The sequence below is a fragment of the Plecotus auritus genome (genome assembly GCF_963455305.1).
Source record: "Plecotus auritus genome assembly, chromosome: 3".
NCBI classification, from domain to species: domain Eukaryota; kingdom Metazoa; phylum Chordata; class Mammalia; order Chiroptera; family Vespertilionidae; genus Plecotus; species Plecotus auritus.
Window position 1 is genome coordinate 191,114,312 of NC_137772.1, and position 16,241 is coordinate 191,130,552.

The window sequence follows — 16,241 nt, forward strand, 5'->3', positions numbered from 1 at the left end:
ACTCTAAACAACAATCCTATGAGACAAATGCATTATCCCTATTTTACAGCTATGGAAGTTGAGGATTAGAAAGTTAAGTCACATAGCTATTAAGTCAGGGAGCCAGGATTTGAACCCAGGAGGTTTGCCTCCAGGACCCACAGGCATGCACTACCGTGCCAGGTATTAAGACCACACACACAGAATGTCCACAGGTTCTCCAAAAGCACAGGCTGCAAGCAGAGCTACTCCAGGTGTGGTCTATAGACCAACGTCATCGGTCAACTGTGGTGAGACGAGTACAGAAATTAAGAATAAGCATTTTGACACCATCATAGAAATAATGTTCATGGCATCCCAGCCCATGAACATTTTCCCAATAACCAACTGTGTTGTATTTTACAAGGGATGGGGGTAGGAACACGTGGCCCTCACCCAGACAGTTTGAGAAGCACTGCTGTAGAGTGTAGTAAAAAAAAAAAAAAAAAAAAAAAAAAAAAAAAAAAAAAAAAAAATTATTTCACCATCCTTCTTTCTTTAAGGTAATTATGTACCGACCAAAATAACATGATCCACACACAGCCTCTGATGATCTGGTGTCTCTGGTCGGGGCGAGTTGGGGTGCACTCTGATAAGTGTGCTGGAATGCAGACAACTGCTTTTAGTCCTCTCGCTGTGGCGCACTCGAGACATCCTCACTTTAGCTCTGAAGGGCCACTGGTGAAATCTATGCTCTGTTCCAGAATCCTCTCTCGGTGTAGACAATGTCTCCTGCCTACCCTCCTCTCACTCATTCCTCCACTGTAACATTTATGCCATCAGATTTTACTGATCTCTTCATGGGTCCCTGTCCCTCAACAAGCCATGAACCCTTCAAGCACGGAGATCTTACTTCATTCAATTTCATATCCCCAGCACAGAACAGGAGCCTTGTCAGTAATCAGCTGGTGTTAGTTGAATTAACTGACTCATGGCTTCTCCCTTAGGTCCTCCTCCTTCGGGACATTGCAAATGTGAAAATTATTGGGTAATTTTAGGTTTGCAACCAAATGACCTCAGTTGAGCCTGCAAATGTTCATTGCTAAAAGATTTAAGGGAAATATTGCATGCAACTTACGCAAGACCTAGTAGTAGGTAAAAGAGAATCTTATTTATGTCATTTCACAACAGACTTATGAAAATAAGACCGCCAGTCATGTTCCCAACAGGAAGCCCGCCAGGCAGTATCCCAACACTTGAGCTGCTGTGCGTGGCACTGACAGAATCACGGGCTGCACTTCCTCTTCCCCAATGCCTCCTCTGCAGATCCGCACAGAGTTCTCGGGTGGAAGTGCATGTGCCATTTTTCTACCATATGTGGAGATCTAAGGAAGATGATTTAAAGTATCTATTTTTACAACTTGCACAAGTTACTATTAAACAGGCCTTTAATAGCTGTCTGTAATTTTACTTCCTAATTTGTATATGCTCGCCCTCCCCTACCTCGGTCAATGAGAATGGATTTGCCAGGATTTTTTTGTTTATTATGAAGTAAGATCCTCTTTGGGCTCCAGTTTTCACTGGAAGTCTAGGTTAACACTGTTCTCCCCTAAGTCACTTGGCCAAGTCCCTCTAAACAGATTTTCCTTTTCCTGGAATGCGATGTAGGAGGACAAATATCTAATTAAGAACCTTGGTCATCCTTTGTTTATTCCTTTTCTATAACTTTTTTTTGGGTGTTTTGTTTTTGGTGGGGTTTTGCTTGGCTCAAAAAAGAACCAAATTTCACCATAATCTTTTAGATCTTTACAAATGTGAACTTTCAGAATCTCCTCTGTGGCCTGTAGCTCACTCCTCTGCTACGTCTTCTCAAAATGAATTTGTGTCATTAACATTTCCATATCTAAAACTCAATTCTATTTCCATCATACTGCCCCTCCCCCAAGTTGGCCTGGGGTTACTCCCAAACACGATGTGATTTTGACCAGACACTTGCACGCGCGCACACACACTTCAATTTAAAATTCAAGGTCAAGTTGGGGAGCTGCTTGGGTCAGAAATGACCACGTAAACCCAAGAAGCAATAGCTAAGGGCCTCCTTCATCCAATGTCTAATACCAGTGAGAACCCCTTAGAAGAGGAAGGTGTGATGCATTTTAAGGTACTACTGCTTATAAATCTGAAGTTTTAAGAGAAATTGGCTGAATTTAAGATTATCTTTTCGAAGAATGGAAATCTGCCAATAACTTACAACTATAATAATACATTTCAGAACTTCTAAAATACTGAGAGGCACATAGGGCAGACATTGCTGTCTCTGTATTATATACATGGGAAAACAAGTAGAAATGTAAAGACTTCAAATTCACACAGAGCTGAAGATAAAGCTTTCAGCAGAACCAAGTTTCCTGACATCCAAATTAGCATCTTCTCCACATACAGAATATGGTCAAGCATCAGATTAATGTCTCCAAAGCTGAAAGACACCTTTGCATAGCATCTCCATAGCCAATAACAAGAAGCCAGACCAATCAGAGACCTCAGTGACAGGGAGGATGTCACAAAGCCAGGTGTGGAGGCCATGTTCAAACTCACCTTTTAGAGACTTCAAGTGCTGCACGGCCATTCTTAGAACGGTCAGTTTGTCCAGCTTCCGTGCCATGGGCTTGCACTGGGGGATCATTGCAGACAGTTCTTCAATCAGGTTGTTCATTTTATCTCTCCTCCGCTTTTCAGTTTGGCTGTGAGCTTCTCTAAGAAGGAAAAGAGCCTCCTTTACATGTCACATTCAGCAGCCCCATGGTGACCCAGAGGCGCGAGCCGGAGCCTGCGTGGAGGCAGCAAGTGCACACTGTTCTTCCCACCCATGGCCCTGCAGGTGCTGCCCGGGGAAGAGGAGGAGCTGCTGGGAACAGGAAGCGCACATGAAATTCACAGTGCCCTCAACCTCAGCCACTACCCTTGCTCCTTCCTTGCCCTACCTTATATCCTGACACCTTCAAGAACTAAGACATTTGTCTGAGAGCCAGGATGGGTGGTATTCTTGCTTCCCTCCAGTCTTAAAAGGAAGATGGGTTGCCTTCTATTCAGAGCTCACTCCTCTGTGATACTCGCTTAGGCAGTTATCAGCATCGTAACCTCATTCTCTTCCACAGCTCTTTCTCGGGGGTCTATAATGTGCTCCAGTCTCTGCCCTCTGTAAACACCCTTCCCCTAGTTGCAGGGTTGTTTCCTTGCTACTGTCTTCTTCTCAGCCAGCTTCGTAAAGGTGCGCAGTCTCCACTCAATCTCTCATTTCCCAGGCACTTCTCCATCTATTAAAAGTGAACCTTCCATAATCCCCGCTCCACTGAAACCATTCTAGCAAGGGTAGAATCCTTGGGCCACCCTTATCTTATGCCATCCCTTGAACTTGACACTGCTGACATTCGTCATTCTTCACCTGGCTTCGTGACCTCTCCGCACCTCCATCCTCCCTGCTCGGCTCAGTCCCCTTAGTCTCTCTACTCCACACTCTTCGTCTATCTTTAAACACAGGTTTCTCGGAAGATTTCCTACCTGGCACCACTCTTTTCTCACCCTATAGCTTTACCCTAAGAGATCTCACTCCCTCATAACTACTCATAAGCTACTTACTTTTAAATGCTTATTCGTAACCCAGTTCCTGACTTTTTAAAAAATGTATCTTAATTGTTAAAAGTTATACAAATGAACCTTTTCCCTCATTGACCCCTTCTAGCCTACCCTCTCCCCTCATCCCACATGTCATGCATCTTCTGTATATATAAAATCCTAATATGCAAATAGGCTAAACGGCAGAACCACCAAACAACCGAACAACCGGCTGCTATGATGTGCGCTGACCACCAGGGGGCGCACAAGGAACATGGTGGGCGTCGGCCACTGCGGAATGGTGGAGCAGGTGAGCGGGGCACTGAACCAAGGCGGGGTGCCGGTTGCTGTCATTAGGGAGAGCCTCTGGTGGTTACTGAAAATTCTTTGCTCCCGCACGTGCACCACGGTCCCACCTGGTGCTCACACCTGCTGCCAGCGCTAGTCCCACTGACACCCACTGCTGGTGCTGGAGCCGCTGCTTGCACCCGCTGCCGGTGCCCGGCGCCAGCCCCAATCACTCTGCACCTTCAGCAGGTGCGAGCAATGGCTGCCAGCCCAAGTTGCCCCTCAGAGCTTCTCCACCTCCCCCTGCTCCTGAGGGGCAATCGGGGCCGGCAGCCACCTCTCCCACCCACAGCCGGTGCCAGAGCCTCCGCTCACACCCGCTGCCAGCACCCAGCACCAGTCCCGATCGCGTGGCGCCGTCAGCGGGTTCGAGCTGTGGCTGCTGCCCCCAATCACCCCTGAGGGCTTCTCCACCTCCCCCTGCTTGGATTAAACTCTTTGGTTAATCTCTTCCCAACCATTTACCAACCCCCTGCCTTCCCTCTAAGATTCATCAGTTTATTTTGTTTAGATTCCACATATGAGTGAGATCATGTGATACTTGACTTTCTCTGACGTATTTTGCTTAGCATAATACTCTCCAGGTCCCTCTGTGCTGCCTCAAATGGTAAAATATCCTTTTTTACGGCTGCATAGTATTCCATGGTGTAAATGTACCACAGCTTTTTTATCCACTCATCTACTGAGGGACACTTATGATAGCTCATTGCACTAACCCAGAAAGCCTTTTAAACTCATGTTTCTTCTTCTAGTGACTTCCCTTTCTAGTCTATCCTGCCCACTACTTGCAGAATTATTACTTCTAAACAAATCAAACCATCTAATCCCATTGCATAAAACTGCCAAAATGCATTTCTCCACTGCCCAAGAATGGCCAAACTCCCTAATGACACCCCAAATTTCTCCTCATCCTTTCAACTCGTTTCACCTCTCCCTGTCTTTTCCCTACAGCTCCACATGTCATAAGAGCAGCAATGCCAAATGACCTGTAGTCCTCAAACATGCCACCTCACCTCATGTCTTCTCTATGACTTGCTCTTTACTAGGCTTAGAAAGTCTTTCCCTTCCACATTCTTGGGAAAATGCTACTCCTTTTTCAAAGCCCAGCTCAGGTAGTCTTCTGGGAAGCTTTCTTTGCCTGCTGTACAATTCATCACTTCCCTCTCAGCTACCTCAGTACTTTTTATGCCACTACTATATTTCATCAAATCTAAGCCACCATCAACTGTAAGATGCACTAATATTTAATGCATTACAAGGAGAGAGAAAAATGCTGCCAATTTAACAGGAAATGCCAATGATGATAAGACATTTTTCACAGATTATAAAAGGTAGGGGGAACTGTACATCTTAGATTTCACAAATTAGACTATTTTACTCTTCATATTTAACTATAAAGATTTGTCTATTTCTCCTCCAACACTCAGACCAGGACTTGTATGTAAGAAAAGTTTAGGGGAAACAACCTAATGGGAAAGAAGGTAAGTAAGTAGGAGACCTGCCTTGATCTATTTTTATAGGAACTTTAAAATACATGAAAGGAACTGTAATTTTTCTACATGGAAGTGGTGAGGAGCACTGACGGAGACTGTTGGAGCTAACCTCCCCCCAACCATCCACTCTTGGGCAATGCCACTCCTGGAACAAAATATGTACTTTTGGGTAAACTGGATGGAATGTGAATTATATGTGTGTTCGCATAAAATTTAGTTATCTACTCATACTTTGGCCTACTCCTGAGCAATTTTTAGATTAAAATTCTATGATTAAAAGAATGTGATAGTTACACTCTTGCTAGAATGGTCACCTCTTCTTTCTACCAGTATTTCCCATCAGAATAGACAGCAGTAACAGCGAGAGATGCCTGATTCCAGGAATGTAGAGCAAAGGAAGGATGTTATGCTCTCTCTCAGCGAGGGTTTTGAGGGAGGTGAGAGCAAGGCCACTGAAGAGAGCAATGAATGATAATGGTGGAAGCTAGGAAACTCAGAGAAAGGCGAAACAGCCAGTTTTTTAAAATAAGGTAGGTTACTTGGAGGTGAAATGAGAAGATTTCCAGGGGATTTTATTAAGGAAAGGCATATGTATCCAGAGGCTAGTTTCTGCTTAATAATTTATCAGGGCTCTGGTTCTTAATTCTGTATGCTGTTATTGCCACTCTGAATCATGTCAGTGTTTGGGAGAATTATATCAATAAAACAGAATCAATGGAGAAAAGGCAAAGCTGAGATCCGGCCATGCTGCCAGATGTAGAAAAAAATGTTGTTGATGTTGAAACAACTGACAAAAAATCCATGATGATGGATTCCTAATCAGATGTTGGTTGTAATTCCGATTTGTTTACAGCATGAATCAGCTTTTCTCCAGCGCTAAATGAAAATTATTGTTCTTAATAAACAGCTACTCTAAGAAAAATTCAAAGACACATAAGCCAAAATGTTATTCAAACAGACAAGAAAGGTAAAGGTAGCTGATAATCACTACCTCTTACAGCATAAGGTGAGAAAACCCTAATATTCATGAATCCATTCTCCTGACCTCAGCTTTGGCTTTGGCTAAAGGTGTGCATGTGTGGCCTTTCCGACCCACCGTAAACCATCCATACAGTTCAATGCCCCTGAAGGACTTCATGTTCCCTTGTTCACCATCTTCCATTCTACAAAAAGCAGGATAAAATGTCAAACTCCATGAAACAGCTTTTCAGTAATTCTTGAGGAATGAAGATGAGATTAAGTCCAATCAACCTAATTTCCTATTAAGTGTTTAGTAACAGATACTATCATGAGCTCCTAATGACCTGAAATGATTTCTACTGTTACATGAGCTGTTCTATGAAAGCCAAGAAGCACAACTTCTCTGTCAGGGAAACGACTACGTTAACTGACAACAATAACTGGTGCCCTAGTTAAAAATTATCCCATACCAATATATTAAGAACATAATTTTATAGAAATAAAGTTATTCTTTTTAAATCAATTGATGGCTTAACCAAAAATTGTATAGTAGCTGCATTAGAATGCCTGAAAATGCATTGAAAGTCTCAGACCTTTAATCAAAAGGAATTTATTTTGCCTAAAAATTCATCTGAATAAGAAATATTGAAAACTGAAAACTCTGATCACTTGCCAATAATATTAATTATCACATTAGTATATTCTGCTAGGGAATATACTATATGTACACATATGTGTGTATAAATATTTATATCTAAATATGCATACATGTGTCTGTATTTAGAAATTTAGTCACCAGACCACTACCGAAGTGAAATACACTAATGGTGATAGAATACTTCCCACATTAACAAATTATTTCCAAATGTGTTATTTTTCTGAAGGGGCATTTGAAAATTCAGGAAAAGCACCCATAATCTCACCTGGAAATAATCACAGTTAATATTAATGGGTCTCCTTCCAATCTCTTTCTAAACATGTATTTAAATACATACAAAAAAAAGGATGCCAGCTTCCCTGAAAACTACTTTCATTGCATTTTGAATAAAATGGAGGCCTGCTCCCTGAATCAACCACAGACAAATGAAATTGAAGGCAAATACAATCAACACATTCTCCAGATTTGCCACTTTTCCTACCTTCCTCTTTTTGAAACTTTCTTCCTTTGGTTTCTGAGATACTACTCCCACTGTAGGGCCAGGTCTTCTCACATTCTGGGTAGGATTCCCCTTCTTCCTTTACTGAATTTAGGCTCGGGTACCAGAGTATACACAAGTATCCTAGCCCCCGAGTGGCTGCGCCCATGCCAATCACCACACCTGCTTTCTGTGCATTCGCGGTGTCTGACTCTACCGCCAGGCCCAACCTCAACCCTCACATCCAACCGACTACTTGAAGATCCCATAAACATCGCATTATCATTGTGTCCAAAACGGAATTCTTCGTCTTCCCCTCAACCTCATGGAATGATACCATCATCCATCCGTCCAAGTCAGAAAACTCAAAGACACTTCTTATTTTCCTGCTCTCCCTAACAATCACGAAATCTAAAGAGAATCCATCTTTAAAATGTGTCATAATATGTCCCTCCCTGTCCAGGCCCTTCCTGTCCAGGGCCACGCTCTCAATACCTAATTCCTAGTAAAAGTCTCTCAGCTGTTTCCTCTACCTGCTGGGTTTTCCTCCTTCAGCCCATCCTCCATGCTGTTTTGAGTGATCCTTTGGAAAATGGATTACCTACTAGGATAGCTTTTTGTTTTTTTAATGGAAAGTAACAAGTGTTAGCAAGAATGTGGAGAAATGGGACCTTTCGTACATTGCTGGTGGGAATGTAAAATGGTGTAGCTACTGTGGGAAACAGTTTGGTGGTTTCTCAAACACTAAATATAGAATCACCATACAACCCAGAGTTCTACTCCTAGGTATGTACCCAAAGGAATCGAAAGCAGATACTTGTACACCAATGTTATGTTCCTGGAAGCATTACTCACAATAGTCAAAAGGTGGAAACAACCCAAATGTCCATCAGCAGATGAATGGATAAACTAAATGTGATATATACTAACAATGGAATATTAGTCAACCATTAAAAAGAATGAAATTTGAAAACATTAGGCTAAGTGAAATAAGCCAGTCACAAAGGGACAAATACTGTATAATTCCACTTATATGAAATATCTAGAATAGGCAAATTCATAGAGCTATAAAGTAGGCTAGAGGTTACCAGGGACTGGGGGAAAAGGGGCATGGAGAATTATTTAACTAGAGGCCCGGTGCATGAAATTCGTGCACGGGGGGGGGGGTGTCCCTCAGGCCAGCCTGCACCCTCTCCAATCTGGAACCCCCGAGGGATGTCTGACTGCCCGTTTAGGCCCGATCCCGGTAAGATCGGGCCTAAACGGGCAGTCGGACATCCCTCTCACAATCCAGGACTGCTGGCTCCCAACTGCTCGCCTGCCTGCCTTCCTGATTGCCCCTAACCGCTTCTGCCTGCCAACCTGATCACCCTCTAACCACCTGCCAGCCTGATTGATGCCTAACTGCTCCCCTGCCAGCCTGTTTGACCCTAACTGCCCTCCCCTGCAGGCCTGGTCACCCCTAACTGCCCTCCCATGAAGGCCTGGTCACCACTAACTGCCCTCCCAGCAGGCCTGGTCCCACCCAACTGCTCTCCCCTGCAGGCCTGGGTCCCCCCCAATTTCCCTTCCCTGCAGGCCCGGTCACCCCCAACTTCCCTCCCCTGCAGGCCTGGTCACCCCTAACTGCCCTCCCCTGCAGGCTTGATCGCCCCCAACTGCCCTCCCTTGCAGGCCTGGTCCCTCCCAACTGCCCTTCCCTGCTGGCCATCTTGTGGCGGCCATCTTGTGTCCACATGGGGGCAGGATCTTTGACCACATGGGGGCAGCCATCTTGTGTGTTGGAGTGATGGTCAATCTGTATATTACTCTTTTATTAGATAGGATAGAGGCCTGGTGCATGGGTGGGGGCCAGCTGGTTTTCCCTGAAGGGTGTCCCAGATCAGGGTGAGGGTTCCCTTGGGGCGTGGGGTGGCCTGGGCGAGGGGCCTGTGGTGGTTTTCAGGCCGGCCACACCCCCCGGCGACCCAAGCGGAGGCCCTGGTTATTTGGGATTTATATATCTTCTATAATTAAAACTTTGTAGCCTTAAGTAGAGGCCTGGGCCAGCCAAGGTGTGCGGAAAGCTTGGCTTCCTCCATTGCCGGGGAAACCCAAGCCTCCTGCTCGCTCTGTGGCCGCAGCCATCTTTGTTGGTGTTAATTTGCATACTCGCTCCTGATTGGCTGGTGGGCATGGCTTGTTGGTGTACCGGAGTGATGGTTAATTTGCATATTATACTTTTATTAGAAAGGATGGGTACAGAGTTTTAGACTGAGATGATGAAAAAGTTTTAGAAATAGACAATGGTGACAGTTGAACATTAAGTGGGACTAATGCCACTAAATTGAACACTAAATGATTAAATGGCAAATTTCATGTTATATATTTTACTACAATAAATTTTACTGCAATAAAAAAGTTTTTAAAGTACAAAGGCAAGAAATTTTAAGAAATGTAATTGGAAGCAAAGTTCTCACGCTTAAAATCCTTCCATTTTTCTTAACTACATTCAAGACTATTTTGAGATTCTTTTGTTCAGCAACCTTCAGGATCTAGTCCACGTTTATCCCTCAAGTCATAGCTCACCCTCCTCCACATGCACCCTCTGCTCTATGTGACAACCACTTGTTTCCAGATCAGCAGTGTGCTTTCCAAGCATCTTCTCTACTCCTGCTCTGAATCACTCATTCCCATTATTCATTTAAAATATAGTGTATCTCAACATCTCTAGAAAGCTGTCCTTCATTCCTGATCCCAATATTATTTAAATCCCCAACTTTCTTTGTTGCCATAATACCTAGGATCTCTAGTATAGCAGTTCTTATGATGTGTAATAATTATTTGTATCTTTTCTATTTGTACACGTTTCTGGGGTCTTATCTGTATCTCTCCCTCCTAGTCTAGTAGGTGTCACATAGTAGGTACTCAATAAATGCTTAATGACTACATTCCAGGGAATCTTCATCAATAACCCCTTTAAAGAACCAATTCTCCATTCAAAACCAACAGGGAAGAAAGGGTAAACATTCTTATACATTCTTCTTTGTTTACAAATATCTAATACTCTGAAGCTCCCTCAACAAAATCAATTTCATATCTAGTGACTGGTTTTCATGCCCCGAGTCTAGGAAGGATGCTATATAAATGATGAGTAAGGTGAGAAGCAAATTAGGAAGACAAGTCTCTCACTGTGACCATAAATATTAAACAAATTAACCTTAGGTTGTTATGTCTTCCAGACTCCACTTGACCCTCCTGGATACCTAATAACCTTCAGATCTGGACTGAAAAGTGCCAGGCCAGTCAATGACAGAGGTGGCAGTTGGATGGATACATAATTGCCCCTATCCAAATGCTACCACATTTAATAAATAAAATTAATGATTTAAAAACTAATTTCCTTCTTTTTGTCCCTAGAGTCAAAGATTTGATGGGGTTAAAGGAACAAATTCACTTACTGGGACAGATCCAAATCATTTTCTTTTCGTTTTCTTGGGAACTCTCTCACGTGTGGGCTGAAGGATCCAACAGCTATTGGTTTTGCCCATGTGCTCATATGATTGGAAACCACTGGAGCAATGAACTGGTTGTCTTCTATCCATACTTTACCTATGAGAGGTAAAAAGATAAAGCACAATCCTATATAATAAACAGCTAGTATGCAAATAGACCGAACAGCGGAACGACGAGTCGCTATGATGAGCACTGACCACCAGGGGGCAGACGCTCAACCAGGAGCTTCCCCCTGGTGGTCAGTGCGCTCCCACAGGGGGAGTGCCACTCAGCCAGAAGCCGGACTCACGGCTGGCGAGTGCAGCAGTGGTGGTGGGAGCCTCTCCCGCCTCTGTGGCAGCGCTGAGGATGTCTGACTGAGGACGTAGGCCCGCTCCCCCCAGACATCCCCCGAGGGCTCCCAGACTGCAAGAGGGTGCAGGCTGGGCTGAGGGCCCCCCCCCCCCACACAGTGCACGAATTTCGTGCACCGGGCCTCTAGTAAAATATAAAAAGATAAAAGCACAATAAGATACCTAATTTTAAACATTAACTTTTACTTTATATATATCCATATCACACATTTTAAATGGTTTTTCTGTCTTAAAAATATCAACTAAACAACATAACATAGAAAGAATAATTGTGTACATGTAAATATTAGAAATGTATTTGTTAGTCCATACTTTTAAATTTATTTTCTCAATCTAATTGTTAAAAAAATGAATATTGAAGAAAACATAGAAAACACAAAGAAAGTAGAAAGGAAGGGGGAATACCAAATTTCACAAACCAATGTTACTATTTAGAGATTTCCTTTTAGAATATCCCTATAGTTATCATTAAAGTAATTGAAAGCATCATGTATACTGTTTAATTTATACATCATTGTGATAACTTTACAGTGTTATTATAAATTCTTTATAAAATTATTCTAATGGCTGCATAATACACCATCATGTAGATGTGTCATAGCTTCTTAACTACTCTGCTGCTGTTAGAATGTATGTTTTTTATTTTTCACCATCACAAATATGTATTGTGGTACATAAAGCTTTTTATCTACTGCTTATTTCTTTTGAAAAGCATCCCAGAAATGACTTGACAAGGTCAAGGGACAAGAATATTTTAAACCCTGAATTAATAAATATGACAGTAAAACCCTTTTTGTCTAAAGTGTGTTTTTGTCTAAAGTGTGGTTTCTTACATGTTTTATGAAATATAAAAATTAGAATCACTAACTAAAAATAATCTATAGCCCAAATGTGAGCCTCCTTCACATATTAAAATGCATATAACAAGTTTAAACTCATTTGTATCCTGAATTATATGTTGAAAACATATAAGCAATATTTTACAAGGAGAGTGTAATCAATCTATAACAGTGGGAAAGTTTTAATATCTCTTTCAGTAACTGACAGTTTCAGCATTCAGGAATAATGACATAAAAGATCTAATCCACACAATGAACAAGCTTGATATAATAAACATCTAGAGGCCATTCCAAATCCCATGTTGTTTTAGAGTACCCATGAAGCATTTATAAAAATTGACAATATACTGGACCAAAACAAAGTAAATCTCAACAATTTCAAAAGATTGATATTATACATAAAATATTTTCTGACTACAGTGTAATTATTAGATAGCAGTAATAAGATAAGTAGAAAAAAACTTATATCTTAGGGAATTAAGAAATACATAACTAACTCTTGGGACAAGAAAGAATTCCATGTAAAATTATAAAATATTTTGAATTAAATAATAAAAAAATCATACATGAAAATGTGTAGAGACAGTGAAAGCACTGTTTAGAGGGAAATTTTAACCCTAAATGTTTTTTAAAAAAAGAAAGGCTAAAATGTAATGAGCTAATAACTTAAGAAATTAGAAATAAATTAGTAAATTAAATTCAAAGAACTAAAGGAAAGGAAATCATTAAAATAACACCAGAAATATATAGAAATACAAGCAAGTATAGGTCAAAAATGCTAAACATATTCTTCCAAAGATAGGAAAATCTAATAACCCTATGGCAAGATTTTTCAAGAGAAAATGAGGGTATAAACAAAAAGAGAAATAAGCATGGAGTCATAATTTTAGATGACCTAGAGATTTGAAAGACAATAAAATCTCATTAACAACATTATTCTAAAGATTTGAAAGGCAGAGGAGGTTTTTTTTGGGGGGGGGGTGGGCTGTAAGATCAACTGAAGGACTTGTACGCATGCATATAAGCATAACCAATGGATAAAAGACACTGGGGGGGGGCAGGTAAAGGCATGTACTGGGGGGAAGGGGAGGCTGGGGGGAGGTCAATGGGGAAAAAAAAGAGACATATGTACTACTATTTGTAATACTTCAAATAATTAAAAAAATTAATTAATTAAAAAATAAAAATAAAAATAAAATAAAGATTTGAAAATAATGAAAAAACTGCCAGAGAATTTTAACTAACAAAACAGAAGCAAAAAGAAATAAAAACTTGCCCTGGCCTGGTAGCTCAGTTGGTAAGAGCATCATCCTGATAGCCAAGATTGTGGGTTCGATCCCCAGTCAGGGCATATACAAGACACAACCAATGAATGCATCGATAAATGGAACAACAAATCGATGTGCCTCTCTCTTTCCTCTCTTAATCTCCCCTCCTAACCCCCAACACTCTTTTTTACAAAGCTTATATAATTTTGATATTAAAACCTATCTCACTCATGAACAGATACAAAAATCTTAACGAAATATCAGCAAACAAAATTCATAAATATATAAAAAGAATAACCCATCATGACCAAGATAGCTTTATCCCAGGAATGCAAGTCTGGTTTAATATTAGTAAATGTTGATCAAAAGGCAACATACAGAGAATGAAACTACAAGTCATATATTTTGATATATTTTGTTATACATGTAAACAACAAAGAGCTAATATCTAGAGCACGTAAACAACGCCTTTACTCTAATATGACCAACAACCCAATAGAAAACTGAATAAAAGGTTTTAACGGGCACTTCAAAAAAGAAATTCCAACTATCAATACACAAAGGAAAATATCTCCAATCTCATTACTAATTCAGGAAGATCCAAAGTAAACTATAGTGGTACTACTACATACCCACCTGATGGATGGCTACAATTGAAGAGTGTTGGTAACAAATGTGAGAATGTGGGGGAATGGGAAAACCATGCTTTGCTGGTAGGACTGTAAATTGCCACCACCACTTTGGAAAACTATTTCTGCATTTCCTAAGAAGGGTGAACACATGCACACAACATTTTTCAGCATTCCACTGCTAGGCACTCGGAGAAATTCGTAATATATCTTAGGAGACATGTACAAGAAATGTATTAACAGCACTGCTTGTAACTGAACGACAGAAATTAAAACCTGAGAACACTGGAAATTAATTTCCATCAACAGATGGATAAATTGTTTATTCACTGAACAGAATACTAACAGCAATAAAAATGAATGAAGTACTGATATTAACACTGATGAATCCCAAAATAATGCTGGGGAGTAAGAGTCACAGCCAAAAACACAACATGTTTTTAAAAATTTTTAAGTTAAATTGGTAAAATTAATCAATACTTTTTAAAGCAATATCTAAGAGATTGCTACACTTTACAGAAAAGGAAAGGAACAGTTAACACAAAAATCAGAATTTATTTTGGGAGAAAAAGTTCGATAAGTGAGGGACACATAGGGGATTTATAAAGAATTCATGTTCTACTTCTTAGCCTGGCTGTGAATTCTTGGATAGTTGTTGGGAAGAATAATTGTTGGTCAATAATTGTTGGCCACTTGGGAATTAAGTTTCTATTAAATAATGATATCCCAAAACTTCTAAATAGGACCTATTTGCAATCACCAAATACCACATGACGTTAATTATGGTTTCAACTCCTAGACTTCATTCTATCTAATAGAGTTTGAATGGCAGAACACCATCTATCTCCACAGAAAAATGGGAATTTCTTATTGATAGCCAATCAATAGGAAAAATTCACTAACATTGAACCATAGCACACTCTAGCACAGGGATGGGCAAACTTTTTGACTCGAGGGCCACAATGGGTTCTTAAACTGGACCGGAGGGCCGGAACAAAAGCATGGATGGAGTGTTTGTGTGAACTAATATAAATTCAAAGTAAAGGAGCGGAGGGGAGAGCAAGAGAACCGGATAGAACAGCCGGATCTGGCCCGCGGGCCGTAGTTTGCCCACGGCTGCTACCATATAAAATATCAGATCCCTCCCATCCCTCCACCCTCGAACACACATTCATGCAAGGACACACTTTCCCCCACGGAAGTTCAAAATAGAAATAAAATATTTTGTTTTTTGCCTCTCGTTTTAGGGGGCATGATCTTCAAGTTTCAATCCTACTTCCTTATTAACCTTTAAAATAAGAAATGGATTATCTGTAAACAAACAGAATAATATTCTTCTTTTCACAAAATCAAAACCTGGAGCTCTAAGGGTCTTTATGTTCCCTAATGAGTGGAGCACTGCCCCATAATTAGCTTTGTTCTGTGAAGTCTGGTTACATCAGTAAAAGCATATTCAAAACAGAGTGTTTTCTGTAAACAAAGGGGAAATATATGGGTTTAGTGGGGCCAATTAGTTCTGGATGAAAGGACCTGCTCTTTGGAAACAACCCAACCTTCATGGAGTGGATTTTTATTTGTTAGAAGGTGATTCCTAATTTAAAGAGTAAAGATTTCTTTTTTTATGGGGGGGGGGGGTTAAAATTGGTATATAACATTATATTAGTATCAGGTGTACAAAGATTGAATTTTTTTTACAGTTTACTTTCAGTCTCCACATATACTTATTTAGAAGATGAGACCGTGTGTTAGAAACTGAAATTCAGCTCTGCTTTTATATAACTCATTTTGGAGGTTGTAATTTCATGGTTTGATACTGTCTTTCCTCACCAAATTGGGTCACTTCTCAATGATGAAGGTAATACATGTTATTTAACACTCAGTAAAACAATTCAGAATTTAGACTGAACAAAGATACTGTTTTACAAAGGAAGTCTGTGATTTTTTTTTAAACGAGAGGCCCAGTGCACAAATTCGTGCACAGGTGGGGTCCAGCCAGCCCAGCCCCGATCGGGCAGATCAGGGCTGGGCCTGTCAGGAGGAGGAGATGGTGGGAGGTTGGCTGGCCAGCCCGCCCCAATCAGGGCCTGATCAGGGCCGGGCCAGCTGGGGGAGGGGCTGTGAGTAGGGGGCCAGCTGGCCCCACCCCCGAA

At 41.1% G+C, this 16,241-nt stretch overlaps 1 protein-coding gene across 1 annotated transcript in view; it reads right to left on the reverse strand.

Annotated features, from left to right (window-relative positions):
- BMAL2 (basic helix-loop-helix ARNT like 2) overlaps positions 1 to 16,241 on the reverse strand; it is a 73,319-nt gene that overhangs the window by 39,599 nt on the left and 17,479 nt on the right. Inside the window, exons 2-3 of the mRNA XM_080661019.1 lie at positions 10,948 to 11,098; positions 2,554 to 2,711 (exon numbers count right to left, since the gene is read on the reverse strand). Of these exons, the coding sequence (XP_080517145.1) occupies positions 2,554 to 2,711; positions 10,948 to 11,098 (309 nt within the window). The remainder of the gene's footprint in view (positions 1 to 2,553; positions 2,712 to 10,947; positions 11,099 to 16,241) is intronic.